This window comes from Delphinapterus leucas, chromosome 1 (assembly GCF_059928025.1).
Source record: "Delphinapterus leucas isolate spDelLeu-1000000601 "Yukka" chromosome 1, BTC_Dleu_Yukka2, whole genome shotgun sequence".
NCBI lineage: Eukaryota > Metazoa > Chordata > Mammalia > Artiodactyla > Monodontidae > Delphinapterus > Delphinapterus leucas.
In genome coordinates this window covers 157,869,081-157,887,590 of record NC_143129.1, presented here as the reverse complement: position 1 = coordinate 157,887,590, position 18,510 = coordinate 157,869,081, and the positions used below count along the sequence as shown (strand labels likewise).

Genomic DNA, 18,510 nt, shown 5'->3' with positions numbered 1-18,510 from the left:
TTTATTTTGGCCTCATGGTTCCTTAAAATGTTTGTACTTACAGAGGTTCAAAGTTACTGTTTATTGTTATTTTGGAATAGGGAACTAGGTGAATTCTCTTTTGTGTAGATGGAAATAGGCTGATAAACATACCTCTTAGTAGCCCTACTTAATTTCTCCAAGATGCCACTGGTGTTTATGTGTATTCTTCTTTGTAGTGAATCAAGGTTTGAAGGGATATAATGAGTGGAACTGAGGTACCTAGCGTTAGAATTGTTCTTAAAACAAATACTGCTGCTTCTTTGCTTTGATTCTCGAATTTCATGCTGGAGTTAATGACAGGCCAAGTTCAGGAGAAATTTGCTTCTATTTTCAAATCAGAATGTGTTGATGGAGGTTCTTCCTTACGTGTCTATCACGTTTAAACCAGCTTTCAGTGCCAATCATAGGCTCCATGAACTGAATTTGATTTCATATTTTTAGACTCATCAAAATCTAACATCTTCAGGGAATTCCCTGGAGGTCCAATAGTTAGGGCTCCGAGCTTCCCCTGCAGGGGGCACAGGTTTGATCCCTGGTCAGGGAACTAAGGTCCTTTATGCCTCATGATGCGGCCAAAAAAAAAAAAAAAAAGACCTAACATCTTCATAGATTATTTCACGTTGTACCTTCATAACCACTGAATTTCAAGCAGGAAGGGACATGAAAATTTCCCACACATCAGCCAGTAGAACAATGGTACTAGAAGGGACTTTACAGCTCATGGTTTACCCCACCCACTGTGCAGGGATCATTTCTCCACCATCCCTGAGAGTTGATCATCCAGCCTCTTCTTGAACACTTGCACTTACTGGGATTCCACTGTTTCTGGATATGCTGCATTTGTTTTCACGCAACCTTAATTATGAGTTAGGAAATTCTTCCCCAGAGTGTGCCCAAATCAACTTCTACTCACTGGTGCTAGTTATGCCTTTGGAGCCTCACCAAAGTAACCTAATCCCTTTTCTGGGTAATATCTTTGCCTTGAAAGTGTTTGAAAAGTTCTTCTCCCTTCATTTTGCAAAACAGAAAAAAAATTGTATGCTTTTTATCTTGTTAATTGATGACTTCATTTAACAAATACTTATTTTGTATGTACTACTTGCAAGTATGGTGGTAAATGTTTGGGATAAATGATGAAGGGACAAGGTCCTTGCCTTCCAGAGCTGGTAGTCTATTTAGGGCAAGAAAGTTTCGTAAGCAACTAATTGTAATAAGATATTAAGTATTGGAAGAGCAAAGCATGCAATGGACTCTTAGTCATAGCAAAGGTCAAGATTTATTCCCTTGATGGCCTCACAGAAAGAGGTGACATTGGACTAGATTTTGAAGTTTTTGAGCAGGGGATAGAGGAGAAAGCCATTTCAGGTAGGAAGAAGGTGTAGGCAAAGAGGCGTGAGTCATGACATTTTTCAAAATGATGACTTGCTCATCCTGTGTAAAGCACGGGCTCTTAAAGGGCTTTATTATCATGCTAAGGAGTTTCAACTTATCTTTCAGCCAGTAAGGAGCCATGGATGGCTCTGTTGTTTTGTTTTTAAAATACCTGTACTGTTTTTTCTCATTACAGAAGTAATGCAAGTTCATTGCAAACAATTCAGAGAGTATGTTAAAAAATAGGAAAATATTTCACAATCCCACTACCCAGAAATAATAGCTTTTAATATTTTACATATATTCTTCTAGACATTTTTTTCTGTGCATACATATACATTTATTCACATTCTTAAACAAAAATGGTTTGATTTGTTCTGTTTATACTGTTTAAAATTGTATTTTATAATTAATATAACATGGACATGTTTCTATATTAAATAAAGAGCTACAATTTTCTTTTCCCTAACTGAGTAGTGATATCATAGTTCTTTTATGGAATCTGTTGATGTTTTTTGTTGGAACATTAATATATTACTGAACATTCTTAATATATTTCTTTGTGTACTTGACCTGTTGTTTCCCTGATGAATTCTTACAGCAGGGGTGGGTGGTGTTCAAAGGATTTACTTACTTTCAATTATTTTTTTTTATTTTTTTTTTTCGGTACGCGGGCCTCTCACTGTTGTGGCCTCTCGCGCTGCGGAGCACAGGCTCCGGACGCACAGGCTCAGCGACCATGGCTCACGGGCCCAGCCGCTCCGCGGCATGTGGGATCTTCCCGGACCGGGGCACGAACCCGTGTCCCCTGCATCGGCAGGCGGACTCTCAACCACTGCGCCACCAGGGAAGCCCTCAATTAATTTTTAAACAAATTTTGCCTCCCTGCTGTGTGCGAGGAACTGTGCTGTGTCCTGGGAATGTAACAGTGAACATCACAGATCTGCCTGCTCTTGTGGCACTTATAGTTTAGTGGAAAAGACATGTTCAGCAATCACACAAATAAATATATGATAAAATATGGTACAACTTAGAAAAAGTAAAGGGTAAAATAAGTGAAAGTCTATAACCTTTGAAAAGTCCTTATTTTTAGAGGTGTATACCAAAGTATATACAGATTGCATGGTATGATATTTGGGATTTGCTTCAAAATATTCCAAGGTTGGGAGTTGAGTGTGTGGGAGTATAGCTGAAGTAAGATTGGCCAGAGGTTGATAATTGCTGAAGCTGCTGGTTAATTATGCTCGGCTTTTGTGTGTTTGAAATTTTCCATAACGAAATGTAAAAACCAGAAGAAAAGATGGAAGAGAGAATATAATCTGGTTTAGATTGGGGGACCAAGGAAAGGCTCCTTTGAGGAAGAAGCTTTTCAGCTGAGACCTTCATGATATATAGGAGTTGACCAGGCTACAAGGGGTGGATAGTGGTTGGGGAAGGAGCTCTTTAGGCAGTGAGAGCAGCGTGTACAAAGGCCAGAAGCCCTAAGTAAAGAACATGTTGGTGTTTTGAGGAAATGAAAGAAGGCTGGCATGATTGGAGTTGAGAAGCTGGGGAAGTAGCCATGGGCCAGATCATATAAGACCTTGGAGACCACGTTAAGGATTTTGTTCTTTAATCCAACAGTGACAGAAGGCAGGCTTCCCTAGAAAGGTTTTAAGCAGCTGAGTGACAAGGTCACTTTTGCTTCTTTAAGAGCTCAAGCGGACTGTTTTGCAGAGAATGGTTTTGGTTTGGTGTTGGAGGAGAAGGGAATGTAAAAGCGGAGAGAGACATTAATTAGGAGGTTATTGCACTAGTCCAAGAGATCTGGTGAGTTTGGATTAGAGAAATAGTGTTGTAGATGGAGAGAGGAGATACTGATTTGAGAGATATTTGGTCTTGGTGATGGTATAGATATGGCAGTTGAAGAAGAGAGTGGTATAGATGGTATAGATATGGCAGTTGAAGAAGAGCCGATGCAGGGGACATGGGTTCGTGCCCCGGTCCGGGAAGATCCCACATGCCGTGGAGCGGCTGGGTCCATGAGCCATGGCCGCTGAGCCTGCGCGTTTGGAGCCTGTGCTCCGCAACAGGAGAGGCCACAACAGTGAGAGGCCCGCGTACCACAAAAAAAAAAAAAGAAAATGATGTATAAATTTCTGACTGCTGCGCGTTTGAACGGATGGAGGTGTAATTGATTAAGATGGAGAAGAATGGAGGAAGAACAGGTTTTGTGGCAAGAGATTGAGAGTTCAGTTTGGAATATGCCATTCAGAAAATTAGCACCGATTTACATTTTCACCTCTATATTTGAGACTACATGAAAAGTTTACATTTGGGGGCCTGATCTGTACAGATTTGTGTTTTGGAGAGATTATTCTGGTGGGAGTCTGTTTAGTTGTTACTCTGTGAGCTCTTTGAAATAGGGAATCTCATCTTCATTGTCTCTGCCTTTGTATTCCTGGTACCTAGCAGGCAGAGTGCTTGGCACATAGTAGGTACTCAATAAATAATATTAAAAGAATGAATGCTTAATACAACATTGTAAATTAACTGTATTTCAATAAAAATTTTTAAAGAAGAGCTAACAAAAAAATCTTATGCCCATTTTAAAAAAATGAATGCTTATAGGTGAGATATGAGAAGGTCTAGGTAGAAATGGATAGATTCTGGGCAAGTTTCCAAGGTAGATTCAACAGGGCTTGGATGGACGATGGAAGAGAATTTCTCTCCCTTCCTTGACCCTTCCTGCTGAAGAGCTTTTCAACAGCTCCAAGATGCTGGCAGATCTAACTTACGGGTATCCATTGATTTAGCAATGTTTTTTCCCCCCATAACGTTTATTTTTTGGAACTCCATAGGTTAGAGATCAACAAGTTGTAATTATTATAATAGTAGCTTCAAGCTATCTGTAACTCTAGTTCTCTTCTCTCTGCTGATTTCTCAAGCCCAGAACCCTCCTAGGCCTAGTAGCTCTGGTGATGGGGGAAGTTTCAGCAGCAAGAAAAATTTGCAGCTGGGCATCAGTAGTTAACTCGGTTATGTAGAAGCCATCCAGTAGTTGAATGTAAATTGGATTTATTTATATGCTTTCCATTTTACAAATGGAGAAATAAGCCCTGGAGAATCTTGTCAAAAGGCGTGTAACTAGTCAGTGTAAGCCCAGATTTCCCTGATACTGGGCTGGTACTTACTAGAGCTGATTTCTTGACAGATTAGCCAAATCCATATACTTTCTTCATTTTTACTGATCCCTCATTGCAGAGTGATTATTTATTAATTTTAATATTGCTTAATGCTTCCTGAGCCTGCTTGTAGGCCCCTGATGAATATGTTCACTTAGCCATGACCTTGCTCTTATGTTGTGCTAATCACTACCAGTTTATATCACTGTCTATCATCCTCTTTGCTTTCAAAATGGTTTGAAATATTGCCTCTCAGAGTCTCTTTCCATTTTCAACTTCAAAATGGTATCTTTTATATTTTCTCCCTGGTTGCCATGGCCAATGTGTATGGAACAGTTGGATTATCTTTGCATGTATCCCATGTTTAAGTAGGCTGGCCTTGTAGCAACAGTACCAGGTACTGTGGAATCCAGGCACATCAGATGGCTGTCAGCTTCCCACCTTCCTCTGTGTGTGCAGTGGAGGCGTGTATGGACACCAGGGCAGGGCGGGGGCGTATAACAGAAAAGGGGAACAGCTAGGGGTTTAAGTAGTATATTCTCAAGGAATATTTTGAGGGAGATAAAAGAAGCTGCTTAAAATTTCATGTTTTCTAGAAGACTTTGAAATTGTATCAAGGGTAAGTTTCTTTCTGCTCTTCAGTCCGTTGATTTTGATTCTGACGTTTTAGGACTAGAACTCACATTCCTGTCTAACAAGCAGCATTCTGTGGTGTTGCATAGTGTTGGCTTATACATATGAATTCGTTAACATGCCCTTATCGGACTTCCCTGGTGGCACAGTGGTTAAGAATCCACCTGCCAATGCAGGGGACACGGGTTCGAGACCTGGTCGGGGAAGATCCTACATGCCACGGGGCAACTAATCCCGTGCACCACAACTACTGAGCCTGCGCTCTAGAGCCCGCGAGCCACAACTACTGAGCCCACGTGCCACAACTACTGAAGCCCGCATGCCTAGAGCCTGTGCTCTGCAACAAAGAGAAGCCACCGCAATGAGAAGCCCACGCAGCGCAACGAAAAGTAGCCCCCACTCGCCGCAGCTAGAGAAAGCCCAGGCGCAGCTACGAAGACCCAACACAGCCAAAAATAAATAAATTAATTAAAAAACAAAACAAAACATGCTCTTATCATGAAGGAGATGAATGGGAAATGGGTTCCAGAAATCTCCTTCTATGCTGTGTTCTTATATGTAGCTCTCTTTTATTATTACCCCTCTATATTCTCAGCACTGTGAGGTGAATATTATTGTACACATTTTGTAGATGAGGAAACTGGGGTTTAGGAAGCTTAAGTATCTCTCTGAAGGTCACACAGCTAATCATTGATGAAGCTGACCTTCGAAATGTAAGTTTTTTCTTGCTGCAAAGATTATGCTTTTAATAACAACACCATTTTCCCATATTTTCAGCCATATAAGTATCTCTCCTGTGTTTTCCTTTTCTCCAATTTCAGAATCCTTTATGGAGCATGCAGTTATTGATTAATAAATCTAGTGGCTTAAAACTGAAGGAGGCTGAGTGTCTGAGATAGAACTGTCTGTATTTCACTGGGAAAAGGTTGTAGGAGGGATATGGGAGGGGGAGCAGAGAAGGCTTCCTCTGACCTTTCATGAAAATTTTATTGCCTGTGTTTCTATACTGAGGCCTTGTTAGTGGCTCCAGAATATCAGGATTTAGTCTTGTATTCCTCCAAGGCAAAGAGACGTTAAATACTCTGGAACGGGATCTGGAGAAATTCCACAGTTGTGACAGTAGCTTAGATGTTTGGGAATCACCTTCTCCAGACTTAGGGTCAGGAAGCAAATAGCATAACATTCCACAGGTAACTTTTTACTTTTTTAATTTTTAATTCTACTTTTGGCTGCGTTGGGTCTTTGTTGCTGAGCACGGGCTTTCTGTAGTTGCAGTGAACAGGGGCTACTCTTCATTGCGGTGCGCGGGCTTCTCACTGCAGTGGCTTCTCTTGTTGTGGAGCATGGGCTCTAGGCGTGTGGCCTTCAGTAGTTGTGGCTCGTGGGCTCTAGAGCGCAGGCTCAGTAGTTGTGGCGCACAGGCTTAGTTGCTTCCCGGACCAGGGATCGAACCCATGTCACCTGCATTGGCAGGCAGATTCTTAACCACTGCACCACCAGGGAAGCCCCACAGCTACCTTTTAATTAGTGTTTTTGGCTTCTGATTTTGTTAGCAAACAAATATAATGTAACTATCTTATGAGTTCTAGGATCTCGAGCAAAGAGAAAATGGTAAAGAAACATGAAATATTAACTTTTGGTCCCATTTTAAATCCTGTATAATTTAGATTTTATCTGAGTTCCTTTATGAAAACTGTAACCCAAAATAGACATACAGCACGCTAAGGAACCTCATTCACATCTATTTAGGTTTTCTGTTTTGTGTTTATGTTAACTCCCACTGAAAGAAGTGTGTGGATCATTTGTGTGTTTATTGGCTACATAGCAGATCTACTGTGCAAATCTGGGGATTTGAAGGGACTGAAGGTCTTTTTAGAAGATAAATCTGAGCCTAGCAAGAGTAGAGCAGTAAGAGGGTATTGGGGTAACATTTGAGGCAGAACACCACCTGGTGGTTATAAGGAGGACCTGAGCCTTCTGTACTTGTAGTTTTTGCCATAGTATCAGTAATATCTTTGTCCAAAAATTACATTCTTACTTATAATAATTGCAGATTCAAATTTCTAAGAATAATTTTCTGCCATATGATTTTAGCATTCCCTTATTAAAACTGCTGCCAAAAACCCTTAGACCAACCAGACTATTACCTGTGTCCAGCAGAATTGAAACCTCATGTCCTTTGTTGCTCCAAATGCAGGTCCTCTTTATCTCTGTAGAAAATCAATTAGTGTCTTTTCACCTCTTTATCAAAACCTCTAACTCTGACATCATGCTTGTTTTATGTGGTAAATTTCTGCTTAGTGGAATGATGGCAGAGGAGATATTAGTGATTTTTCAGCAGGTGTTTGGCAGGTGTCATATAAAAGTAAGTCAGTTTTATCCTGTATAAAAGTTATGAAGAAGAGTTTGAAAATTTCCCAGAGTGATTATTAGGGTGAGCAAAGTTGGCAGGGGATGGGAGATTATGTAACAGAATTTTACTGAAATACGTATCTGAGATTTCTTTTTTATTGCTATAAGTATCTTTATTATTTGACAATCGGGAATCTAAATAATTCTGTAGTTGGGTAAAGTAGGGACATCAGCCCGAGGGGAAAGGATCCTATTAAGTGAATCTGGATGCATATTTTATAGGCCTGGTTGGGAGGGGAAGATAAACAAAGTTTTAAATTTCAGGCTGAGCCTTGAGCTGGCATGGCATGTCTGTATCTTTTTTCCTGGTAGGAAAACTGAATCCAGGTCTCACTACCATTGAAATGTTTCTTGAGGGAGGGCTGTTCGTGTAAGATACTAAATAGAATGTGACATGACTTCCCATTGTTCTCCTGGGATTTTTAAAAACCATGAGTAACAGTATTATAATATTTGCATTTCAACACTTATATTATCAGATACTGTAAAAAGCTGCTCCATATTCAAATGCCCACACATTATATAATCCCATTTATATAAAATGTCCAGAATTGGCAAATCTACAGAGACAGAAAGTAGATTTGTGGTTGCCTGGGGCTGGGGTGGGGGGAAGTTGGGAGGAAATGGGGACTGCTTGCTAATGGGGTTGAGATTTCTTTTTGGGGTGTACACCATCACCAGAATTAGATGGTGGTGATGGTGTACAACTGCCTGAGAATACTAAAAACCACTGTGTTGTACACTTAAAAAAATTTTAAACTTAAAGAAAGCTGATTCTTGGAGGAATGAACAAAACCAATTTTTTAAAGAAAGGTGATTATGGGAATTCCCTGGCAGTCCAGTGGTTAGGACTCGGCACTTTCACTGCCAGGGCCTAGGTTCAATCCCTGGTTGGGGAACTAAGATCCTGCAAGCTGCACAGCACAGCCAAAAAAATAAAAATACAATCTAAAAAAAAGTTTTTTAAAGATGATTGTGGTAACAGTTCTCTCACTTATGTTCTAGCAGAAATGTTGTCTGATAACCTAAATATTCCACTTTGGGTCTTGAATGTTGTTTTAATTGGTACTTTATTGCCCTGTTCCTGACCTTCACAGGACCACGATGGGCCTCCTGGAACATTGGTGTGTTCATTTGCATTCGATGTGCTGGAATCCACAGGAATCTCGGGGTGCACATATCCAGGGTAAAATCGGTTAACCTCGACCAGTGGACTCAGGAACAGATCCAGGTATTTACACAGCCCACGAGTGAGTCAACTGCTTCCATATTTCCATGTAAAAGTAGTTCCGGATGAATTTCAGTCAAACTGGGCATAAAGGTGAAGGTAAAGGAAAGTTTAGTTGTTAAACACTTATGTCACATTTAACATTTTTAATCTTTGTATTTAAGACACAAGTTATTCTACTTATATTTTGCTTCCTTCAAAGCACTAATAGTCTATGGACTAGGACCCCATGGATCCGTGAAGGTATAAAGGGGGATCTTTGGATTATTTTCTAAGGGCCTTGGCATTTGCAGATCTAACATTTATAGTTTTAGATACTCACTTAAAAGAAGAAAACCCTCCAACACATAGACTTATAATAGTGTTTTATTGCAGAAATGCATATATGAATCTTGCTTGCTGTCAGGTTGGTGGGCTGGGCATGGGATACTTAAGTTAGTGAGTCCAGCCTGGCCCAAGAGCTGCACCTCGATGTGGCTTCATTGTTCTATATTCTCTTCCTGCACTGAAACTTGTTAAAGTAATTTAAAAAAAAATTTTTTTTTCCTTTGTTTGGGGGGAAAGAAGCTCCAAACAAAACGAGTTGCTAAAGTTGGTGTTAGAAATAAGAGGTTATTCCTAACAGAAACTGGCTTTAGAAGTTACTTTAGATTATTTTTATGGATTCACTAAAGGACTAAAAGGTTAGTTATATTTTCCAGTTACACTTTACTGTATCTTATGAAGGAAATTACATGCCATGGAGGTATTTGGGAATTTGAAAATTTTTTAAAATCTTGGAATTTCTCTCTCACAAGTGTTAAGGAGTCTTTCAAAAGCCTAATGAGAAGCACATTTATTGGTACTACAGTGGAATAGGTTAATTACTGCTATAAACTCAGAACTGTAGTTGTTCCTGATTATTGCCTGCCTGATTAGGCACTGATTATTGCCTGCCAAGTAGACATTTTGATTGGCAGCTATGTCTTGGACTTTCAAATGGGATCTTGAATTATTATTGAATTAAATGTATCCTGTCAGACAAATCTTTCAATAAAAGGAGGAGGGGTGGCAGGAAAGACAGCTGTGAAAGTAAATGGTTGGGAGTAGAGCAGAGAGAATCATGGATTGGAAACCAGAAGACAGGTTTAAATCTCAGTTCTCCCACTCCCTAGGTTGGTTCTTCAATTGTAAAATGGTACAATTGGGTGAGAAGTTTTTCAGTTCTTTCCTGATGTGACATTCCTTGTTTCCACATCTTTTTTATTGCAGTGCATGCAAGAGATGGGGAATGGAAAGGCAAACCGACTTTATGAAGCCTACCTGCCTGAGACCTTTCGGCGACCTCAGATAGACCCGTATCTTTTCTGGAGCAACTCAGAAGGCTGAGTGGTTTTTTTGGTGTTTTGGGAGAGTCACACAAGACTCAGAACCCATGATCTGACTGGGCCATATTTATATGTGGATTAGTCGAAGTCTGGCTTTTCCTCTCTCCAGCAACCAAGACACACAGGAAGTCCACATATACTTTCTAATGTCAGAATGGTGGTGTCACATGGGGAAGACTTGTTCAGGAATTAAGACTGCAGTGGTTCACTGTGAATTCTTCCATAAAGTGACATCTCCAATAATTTTTGGATCTCTGAAACCATTGTTTGATAAAAAGAATATTTATTGTGCTATGTTGAGTTAGCAAAACTACCATTCATTTTTAACACCTTTTTATGTCCTAGCTCAAAGAATTAACTGTTGTTGACCAGTTAATCCATGACTTTCTTCCCCCATCCCCTCAAAAGGAGATAGCACCCAGCTCACAAAACCAAACCCCCTGAACGCAGTGCTTCTCAAAATGTGGTTTGTAGACCATCTTGTTAGAGTTTGCTTTTGGTGGGTGCAGGTGGAACCTGTTAAATGCAGATTTGGGGCCCTGCAGAGGATCCACTGATCAGAATCTGGCAGTGGGGCACAAGAGGTTATAAGGGGCACTCGGGTGCCTTTGTTTAAGACTTGTTGACTTAAGGGCTTTAAAATAGATAAATGACTGCTTTACCTGTATTCTAGAACAGCCACAGGCTCCACTGATGTCAAAATGAAGATTGATCCCATTTTCTGCTATCATTACTCTGAAGGAAAATCCTAGGAAATGGTGATTCCCTGCAGTAACCACAAAGGAGGCATTTAAAGGTTTTGGTCAGGGAAACCCCACGTGAAGAGACGGGAGCCATATGGGGAAACCAGGCAGGAGGGAGAGAGGAGAACAATGTTCCATGAGATACAAATTGACCTTTTATAGTCATTCCATGAGAAAGATTTGTTTGATTTATCCTTAATAAGCTTTTTGCAGAGCTGTCGAGGGATTTATTCGAGATAAATATGAGAAGAAGAAATACATGGACCGAAGTCTGGACATCAATGCCTTTAGGGTTGGTTGTAAATCTTTCAAGTTTTGTTCATAATAAGTAATTTGCTTATTAATCAGCCCAGGTGGGAATTTGAAGAACAGCTACCAAAATACTCTAAGTCCATAAAGGAAAAAAAAAAGCCAGCTATAGAATCAAGACCATGAAGTATCATGGAGCAAACTTTTGCCGCAGGGATGGACCAACCATCAGTGAATTCTTTACCGTGATTTGGATTTAGGTGTTAGTGATTCCCAGTTCCAAATTCTTCAAATGGACATGTTGGGCATGCTAGATCAAACAGAATAATATGTGTGCGTATGTATATACACGTGTGTGTGTGTGTGTGTGTGTGTGTGTGTGCGCGTGTGCATTTTTTTGCTGTAAATGCAGTCAACAAAATTAGGTGTAATTAAAGCACCAGAGTTTCCTTCAGTTTGACCAGCATATTATTGCCAGTGTGTCGACAGACTGCCAATGGGACCCTTGTTCTTGAGAGGGGGTTTTAGGAGACTCCCAGTCGCCAAGTACACTTTTCATCCTAGGCGTGTAGTTAGAATCTGAAATACAGTGTATGATAACTGGACAAGTATAACATACGGGAGGAAGTACAACACGGTTTCTGGAAGAAGAAAATATGCCTGACTAATGACAACTAGAGTGGAACCAATCAATATGACTATTTAGACCTTCAAAAAGCCTTTGACAAGACTCTATAGTAAATTTGCCTTGGAATAATTAACTGTTTCTCTAACCAAGGAAGTATGGAGAATATGGGATTCTCCAGTTCTAGCCAAGGACCTATCTAGCTATCCTCTATCTTCTGTCTGTTATTTATTTTAATGGAAGATGTACTAGCCAGTGAAATCATTAAGTTTACACAGGGCTCTAAGCCCTTCCAGGTAATTTAAAGTCAAGCTAATTGGAATCAGCTCCAGACTGATCTTTTGAGCTTGTGTGAAAAGGGACACTAACTGGGAGGTGAATTTCAATGTAGGCAAGTGCAGGGCAATACGTGTAGTTAGGTAAAGATAATTCCTTCTCAACTTAGTATGAAGGACTCTTACCTCACAGTCATCCAGAAAAGGGACCTGGAAGTTATTGTAACTGTCCCAAGAAAGAATTAACCCAGTGCACAGCTACGGCTTGGATGGCATCATCAAAAAGGGTTTGAAACCAAAGCACAAACGTTTCCTTTCACTTGTAGAAAACTATGGTCTCTTTCCTTAGCTCTATTCATTGTACCAGACCATATGAAATCAGACAAGGTCAGAAAAAGGTATCTGAGATAATTCAGAAGGTGGGAGAAGAGGAAAGAGTAGCTATATGGAGATAGATAGTGTTCATTCGTAATTAGGTTGCTGGTGTACCGTACCCATGAAAGCAGCCTGTTTTACTCACTGAATGTTTTCATTTAGGAAGGAAATATTTCCTATGTGCCAAAGAGCTATTTCAAACTTTTTTATTTGATGTACTTAGATTTTTAAAAAATACTCTTGCAAAGATTTATATGCCAAGAATTAATATTTGCTAAGTGAAGGCATTTATTATCAAATCTAAAAGAAACTGGCTTTGTTAATTAAAGAGTATTCTTTTTAAATGGACAGATAAGACATTTTTAACTTCAAGAAATAAAGTGTTCTGTATTAAAGCATTACACTATGCATGAAACAGACATAGCTGCATGTGTTCTTCATGATTATAATACCACTTTATAGATAATATGAAAGTTAAAGTGGAAAATCCATGCCTACTCTTATCTTTACTAATGATTATCATTTTGGTGTGTTCCCCCATTTTCTCCTACTTTTTGGAGGCGTAATTATAGTACAGTTATGTAGAATGTCTCCTGCTTTCACTCGACTTAACAGATCATTTTTTTTGTAACGTTACTTGTTAGTTTTCACAACTTGTAATTGTTGAATCTTATTCAGTGAGTAACTAGATCACAGTTTATTTTACTATTCTCCCCTGTGGCATAAAGGTTAAGTTTTTCTTCAGCATATAAAATTCTGGGATGAAGTTCTTGGTGTATATAACCTTTTCCATGTTTTGGATTATTTTCTTAAGATACATTACAAAATATCGTATTATCTAGGGTAAAGGGTTTCAGCATTTGTCTCTTTGTACTTTTGCCAATATACTTTCTAGAAGTTGTGCTATTTTATATTGTCTTCTCAGCATTGGGTAAGAGTGGTAGTTTTACTCAATCCCTACCAATATTAGATATTATTATTAAGATTTTTCTCCCTCAAAAAGTGCTTTTTTTTTTTTTTGGCTATGCCTTGCAGCTTGAGGGATCTTAGCTCCCCAACCAGGGATTGAACATGGGCCCTCAGCAATGTAAGCACAGAGTTCTAACCACTGGACCTCCAGGGAATTCCCCCCAAAATGAATTTTAAATTTCACTTTTCGATCATTAGCAGGGCTGACCATTTTTCATGTGTATGCTATACTTCCTTTTGTTTTTAGTCAAATTTTATTTTTTAAAAAAGCAGCAGATCAACATTACAATTCAAGAACCTAATGTAAATATGCACTTGACAATGAAGCACATCTGAGTATGGAGTGAAAAAAGTTTTCCAAAAAACCATCAAATGTATCATCTCCAAATACCCAAATAATAAGTCACTTCTACAGGCCTTTTGTTGAGTGGAATCATAAACAAAGAACAGAAGATTTATTGCTACGAAAACAAATCTGTAGTACAGTAGTATGAAGCTTGGGTATTAAGCATAATCAGTTGAATCAAGTTAGGAAGTTGAAAATCTAATAAGAAATTTGTGTGTATGAGAGAAAGTCTATAAGCCAGCTGACCCAAGAGCAACTGAGATATCAAACTTGTTCAGTGAGACCAGACATTATTTTAAATCTCCATATTTTGAAGGCAATTAAAAATTACAATTCCAACAGCCCACAAACTAAATTAAAAACACTGTAGAAAGCATTAAAACCATGTTCAAAGAGCCACTTTTTCAGCTCAATTTCAGCACCCCCAAGGGGAAAGAAAAGCATCCATGACTATCACAGATGAAAACAGAATGAATGTCATCAGAATCAGTTATTTTTCCCCACTGAGGTATAAAATCTATATAGAAATTTGATACTATACTGTAACAAATTGTACTTCTCATAGTTCTATTTTAATGTCCTTTAGACCCTGTTTAATATAGTTTTTTAAATTATTATAAAAATGTTTTCATGATTCTGAATCTGGTTCCAGTTCTTTTTCATTTTTTTATATCAATATTTAATACACTGGCTACCAGTTCTAATCAGAAAAAAAATCTTGGACGTCTCTTCATTATAACAGCATATTCAGCAGAAATTACTGATGTGCAAGCAAACCATAAAAGGTACAGCTCTCTGGAAATCACATTTCGTAGATTGTTTCAGTCTGAATATTCTTTACAATGATTCTTGATGGAAGACTCTTCCAATCTTGTAAACATCAGTGTGCACAGTCTTGCTGCTACGTAGTTTCATATCCTTGGACAAGAGGGCCGGTTCACAGCTAGTGAAAGCGAGAAGAGTCTAAGTTTTAATGGCTGATAAACCCTACATCCTACAGGAGGAAAGCACTTTTCCTTTTTTGCTACTTAAGAATGTGGCAGAAATGGATGCTGAGGTAGCCCCGTCAATCCTTATTTTTTTCTTTCTTTGTAAATTTGGTCTCAGAATTCTGGAAGGGAGACATTTCTAAGAAGCCACTGCTAGGACTGGCTTCCACTGCAGTCTCTAATGCAGGGCGCCTGGCTGTCCTCTTCTGTGGCTTTATCTAGGCACTGATTACTGTTCACACGCTGCAGGGTTAATTTCACCGGGTCATACTCCCAAAGTTGGTTGCCTTTTAGGTGGTAGCATTTGAGCATTGTGACTGGGCCATTAAGTTTGCAGACAAAGGTCATCGGATCTAATTTCTTTGTTGGCAGTGTAAGAGAAAACCTGATTACCTCCCATACCATGACAGTTAAAAATTCCAACTTTTCATTCTCTTTTCTAGCCATGTTATACAGACACTGATTTGTTTCCACATTTCGTATCTCTCCCAAAGAGAAATAGTGATGTGGAATCTGAGAATCTGCATAAATATTCTCTAGGTACCAAAAGAAAGGTCTGCATTGGAGTTTGCGTCTTAGACCAAGTCTTGGTGATATATCTCCATAATCTACCTTTGTAACACCGGGATAAATTATATAGAAGAAATGCTTGAATTCATCCATACACACTTCTGCAAGTCATCTGTTATTTTTATTGATAATCTGCCCTGTGCCTCCTGGAAACGTGTAGGGTGTAGCTTTCTGAAACACATGTCCAACATGTGAGCAAGTAACAATCTCCAAAGTTCCTCCACACTGCCAAATCCTAAAGGAAATTTCTAGGTTTTCTCCTCCCCAAATATCCATTCCAGCATCATATGTTCCAATTTCCTGAAAGTAATCTCTGTCTATTGAAAAAAGGCCTCCTGCCATTGTAGGTGTTCTCACAGGAAGAATTCCATCACCTTTCCTTCTGTCCATCTCTCTTTGGGGAACAGGATACCAGCGAAAATTAAGCTTCCAGTTGAATCCACCATAGGTCATGTCAGAACCTGCCTTGTACTCAAAATTATCATCACTGATCACATCAATGATAGGATAGTCCACTGTCTTCCTGTCATGTTTGATCCTGGCTAAGAGAGGCTCCAGCCACCCACTGTACACTCACAGTGAGCATCTTAAAAGGTGATCACTTGGCCTTTAGACACTTGGCCTTTAGACACTGCAGCTCCTTTTAACCTAGCTCTGATCAATCCAGAGCATTGCTTCATTCGAATGACATGAACTGGTAATTTAATTTTTTCACATAACTCTCTAGAGGTCTTTTCAAAAAGTCTCTTTCACTGGCCTCATCTACTAGAACAATTTCTTCTCGCATGTGTCTTGGTGAGTGATTAATGACACTATGGACAGTTCGCAGAAGTGTGCTCCAAGCCTCATTGTGGGAAACAATCACCACACTTGTTGTGATAATATTCCTTGTATCCAGGAATATTATCTGGATACACCTTTGTTTTACACCCTTCTAACCTAACGTCTGGTAAAGATCTGTTGAGTGCAGTCATCTCACTTGCTGATTGATTTTAAACATGTCTTTCATCTTTTCTTGATCCTCTTTAGTAGGAATGACGACTGGTTTCCCCATTTCTCCAGGACTTTCATGAGGCTTTTGTACTGGCTCTAGAACATCCCCAGCAGGAAGTCCTCTCTCTATTTTTTCATCACAGTTGTTGCATTCACTGAAGTGAAACAGCAGGAACATATCCAAGAGTACCGAAATCAAGGAGGTGGCTAGGACCACCTTGCAATACGCAGATTTTCTCACGGCACTTTAAGTCAAATGCAAAATTTTAAAATATATATAAATATACAAAGATCATGAAAATTATTCCAATCCAGTTTCATCAGCAATCACGTTCATAACCTTGGTCCGCGCGCGCGGCGGTGGCGGCGGCGGCGGGCGCTCCTCGGCGCCGGCTCGGGAGGTCGCGGCGCGGTCCCGTGGGCCGCAGCGCGGGCGCTATTTGTCGGGCTGCCGTCCGCCGCTTCGCCTCCTCGACCACTGCCTGCGGCTCGCCCGACGCGAGCCCCGCCTCCGCCGCCTCTACTTCCTTTTATATGCCTGTGTTCTTGTTTACTTTGTGGCTCTGTTATGCATTGAGATTTGATGATAAAAATGTGACCAGTAACGGTATAATCTGTGAAAGTATTATGAAACTGCCTCTGAAAGTAACAAAAACTGAGAAAGACTTTCTAATATTCTGGTTTTGATGTGCTTTTTGGTTTTATACAGATGATGCATTCAGGACACCCTAAAAGGGATACTTGAATCCTTTTACTCATTTTTGCCTTATTTTCTTGGTTTTTGTTTTTCTAATCTTTAAGCTTGGTTTATTTTCTTATTTTTAAAAAAGGAGATGAAGAGGGAGAGAACTTTTGATGGAAGTTAGAAAATCACAAAGGCTGTATGCCGAGTAAGATGAACAGTTTTCACCCCTGTGCCAAGTTGAGCAAGTTAAACTAGGGTCAAAAAGGGGCAGCAAAACCGGTGAAATGGTTTAACCCCTGTAGATAACCCCATCTGCACACTAGCGGTCATAAGTGTGTTAGAACAAGGAGGGAGGTGCTTAAGAAATTTGAAAGATGCCTCTTGCAGTCTTGAGGCCAGGGTGGAAGAGGCCAACGCTCATGCCCCACACCAAGAAACCCCCGAGTTTGTCAGACTCCTACATCAGATTCAGTAGGGATATTTGTGTCCTTTTGGGCCATTTGAGGTTATAATTTGTTGAACTGTTAGTCACCATGGGGCCTGTTCTTTGTCTTGTTTTGTTAAATCATCATAGAAAGAAAAAGATGACAAGTGGAAAAGAGGGAGCGAACCAGCTCCGGAGAAAAAAATGGAACCTGTTGTTTTTGAGAAAGTTAAAATGGTAAGTGGGGAAGTATGTGCACTGTGTGGACGGCCTTGTTCACATGGCGTGTTCACATGTGGAGGGGACAGGTGGGGTGGTGTTGATAGCATATCGCACCGTTGCACCTGGGGCTAAAAGGGGGCCACGTTTGGGTTAGATCACCCCCTGACACTTCTGCTGCTTTCTCATTGCCTTGTTGCTGCCTGATCTGCTCTGTAACACTTCTTTTGGGGTCCAGATGGGAGCTTAGGAAATGCATCTGTCCCATCTGAGCAAGAGGCACGTTTCATGGCAGAATGCCAAGGCTCTGTGACACCTTCTGAGCAGAGGCTACATTAGTCCTTCTCTCCTTAGACCTTCTTTACCTCGTTTTCCTGTTGTGGTTAAGGACAGTCCAGAAGCCAGGCTATCCTCATCCATTTTAAACCATCCCTTCTTGGATTCTTTCTCTGTCATATGGAAGTAGACACCTTTCTTTTCCCACAGGACATATTGTGGCAGTGGTAGTAGATGCTCCACTATAGGAGTTTAGATTCTTGGGAAAGAGGACTTTTTCCTATTTGCTTAAGGAAGAGTCTTTTATCATCATCCTGAATTGCACTGTCTGCAGAACACATTCCTTAGTGATACTGGCAGAGCGAATTAGGTAACCTTTAACTGAGCTCCTTTTCAGTATTAAAGGTTTTCTAATCACTGGGAGATGTGCTGGCTCTTGTACCATCGGACACCTGCCTTTATTCTTGGCTTTTCCTGGGACCAGAAACTGCTGGATACCCTGATCTGTTGGATACCCTGATCTGTGGTTGTCTTGGTTTCAGAAAGATCTGTCTCTTCAGAAAGCCAAATAAGCAC

General features: G+C 40.0%; 1 protein-coding gene and 1 pseudogene across 3 annotated transcripts in view; one reads left to right on the top strand and one right to left on the bottom strand.

The window, feature by feature from the left end:
- Window positions 1-18,510, top strand: part of SMAP2 (small ArfGAP2) — a 47,512-nt gene that overhangs the window by 21,184 nt on the left and 7,818 nt on the right. For all 3 annotated transcript variants that reach the window (XM_022575381.3, XM_022575382.2, XM_022575383.2), the window contains exons 2-5: window positions 8,699-8,832; window positions 10,081-10,166; window positions 11,153-11,231; window positions 17,590-17,676. In XM_022575381.3, the coding sequence (XP_022431089.1) occupies window positions 8,699-8,832; window positions 10,081-10,166; window positions 11,153-11,231; window positions 17,590-17,676 (386 nt within the window). The remainder of the gene's footprint in view (window positions 1-8,698; window positions 8,833-10,080; window positions 10,167-11,152; window positions 11,232-17,589; window positions 17,677-18,510) is intronic.
- On the bottom strand, window positions 13,828-17,515 carry LOC111175649 (polypeptide N-acetylgalactosaminyltransferase 1 pseudogene; annotated as a pseudogene).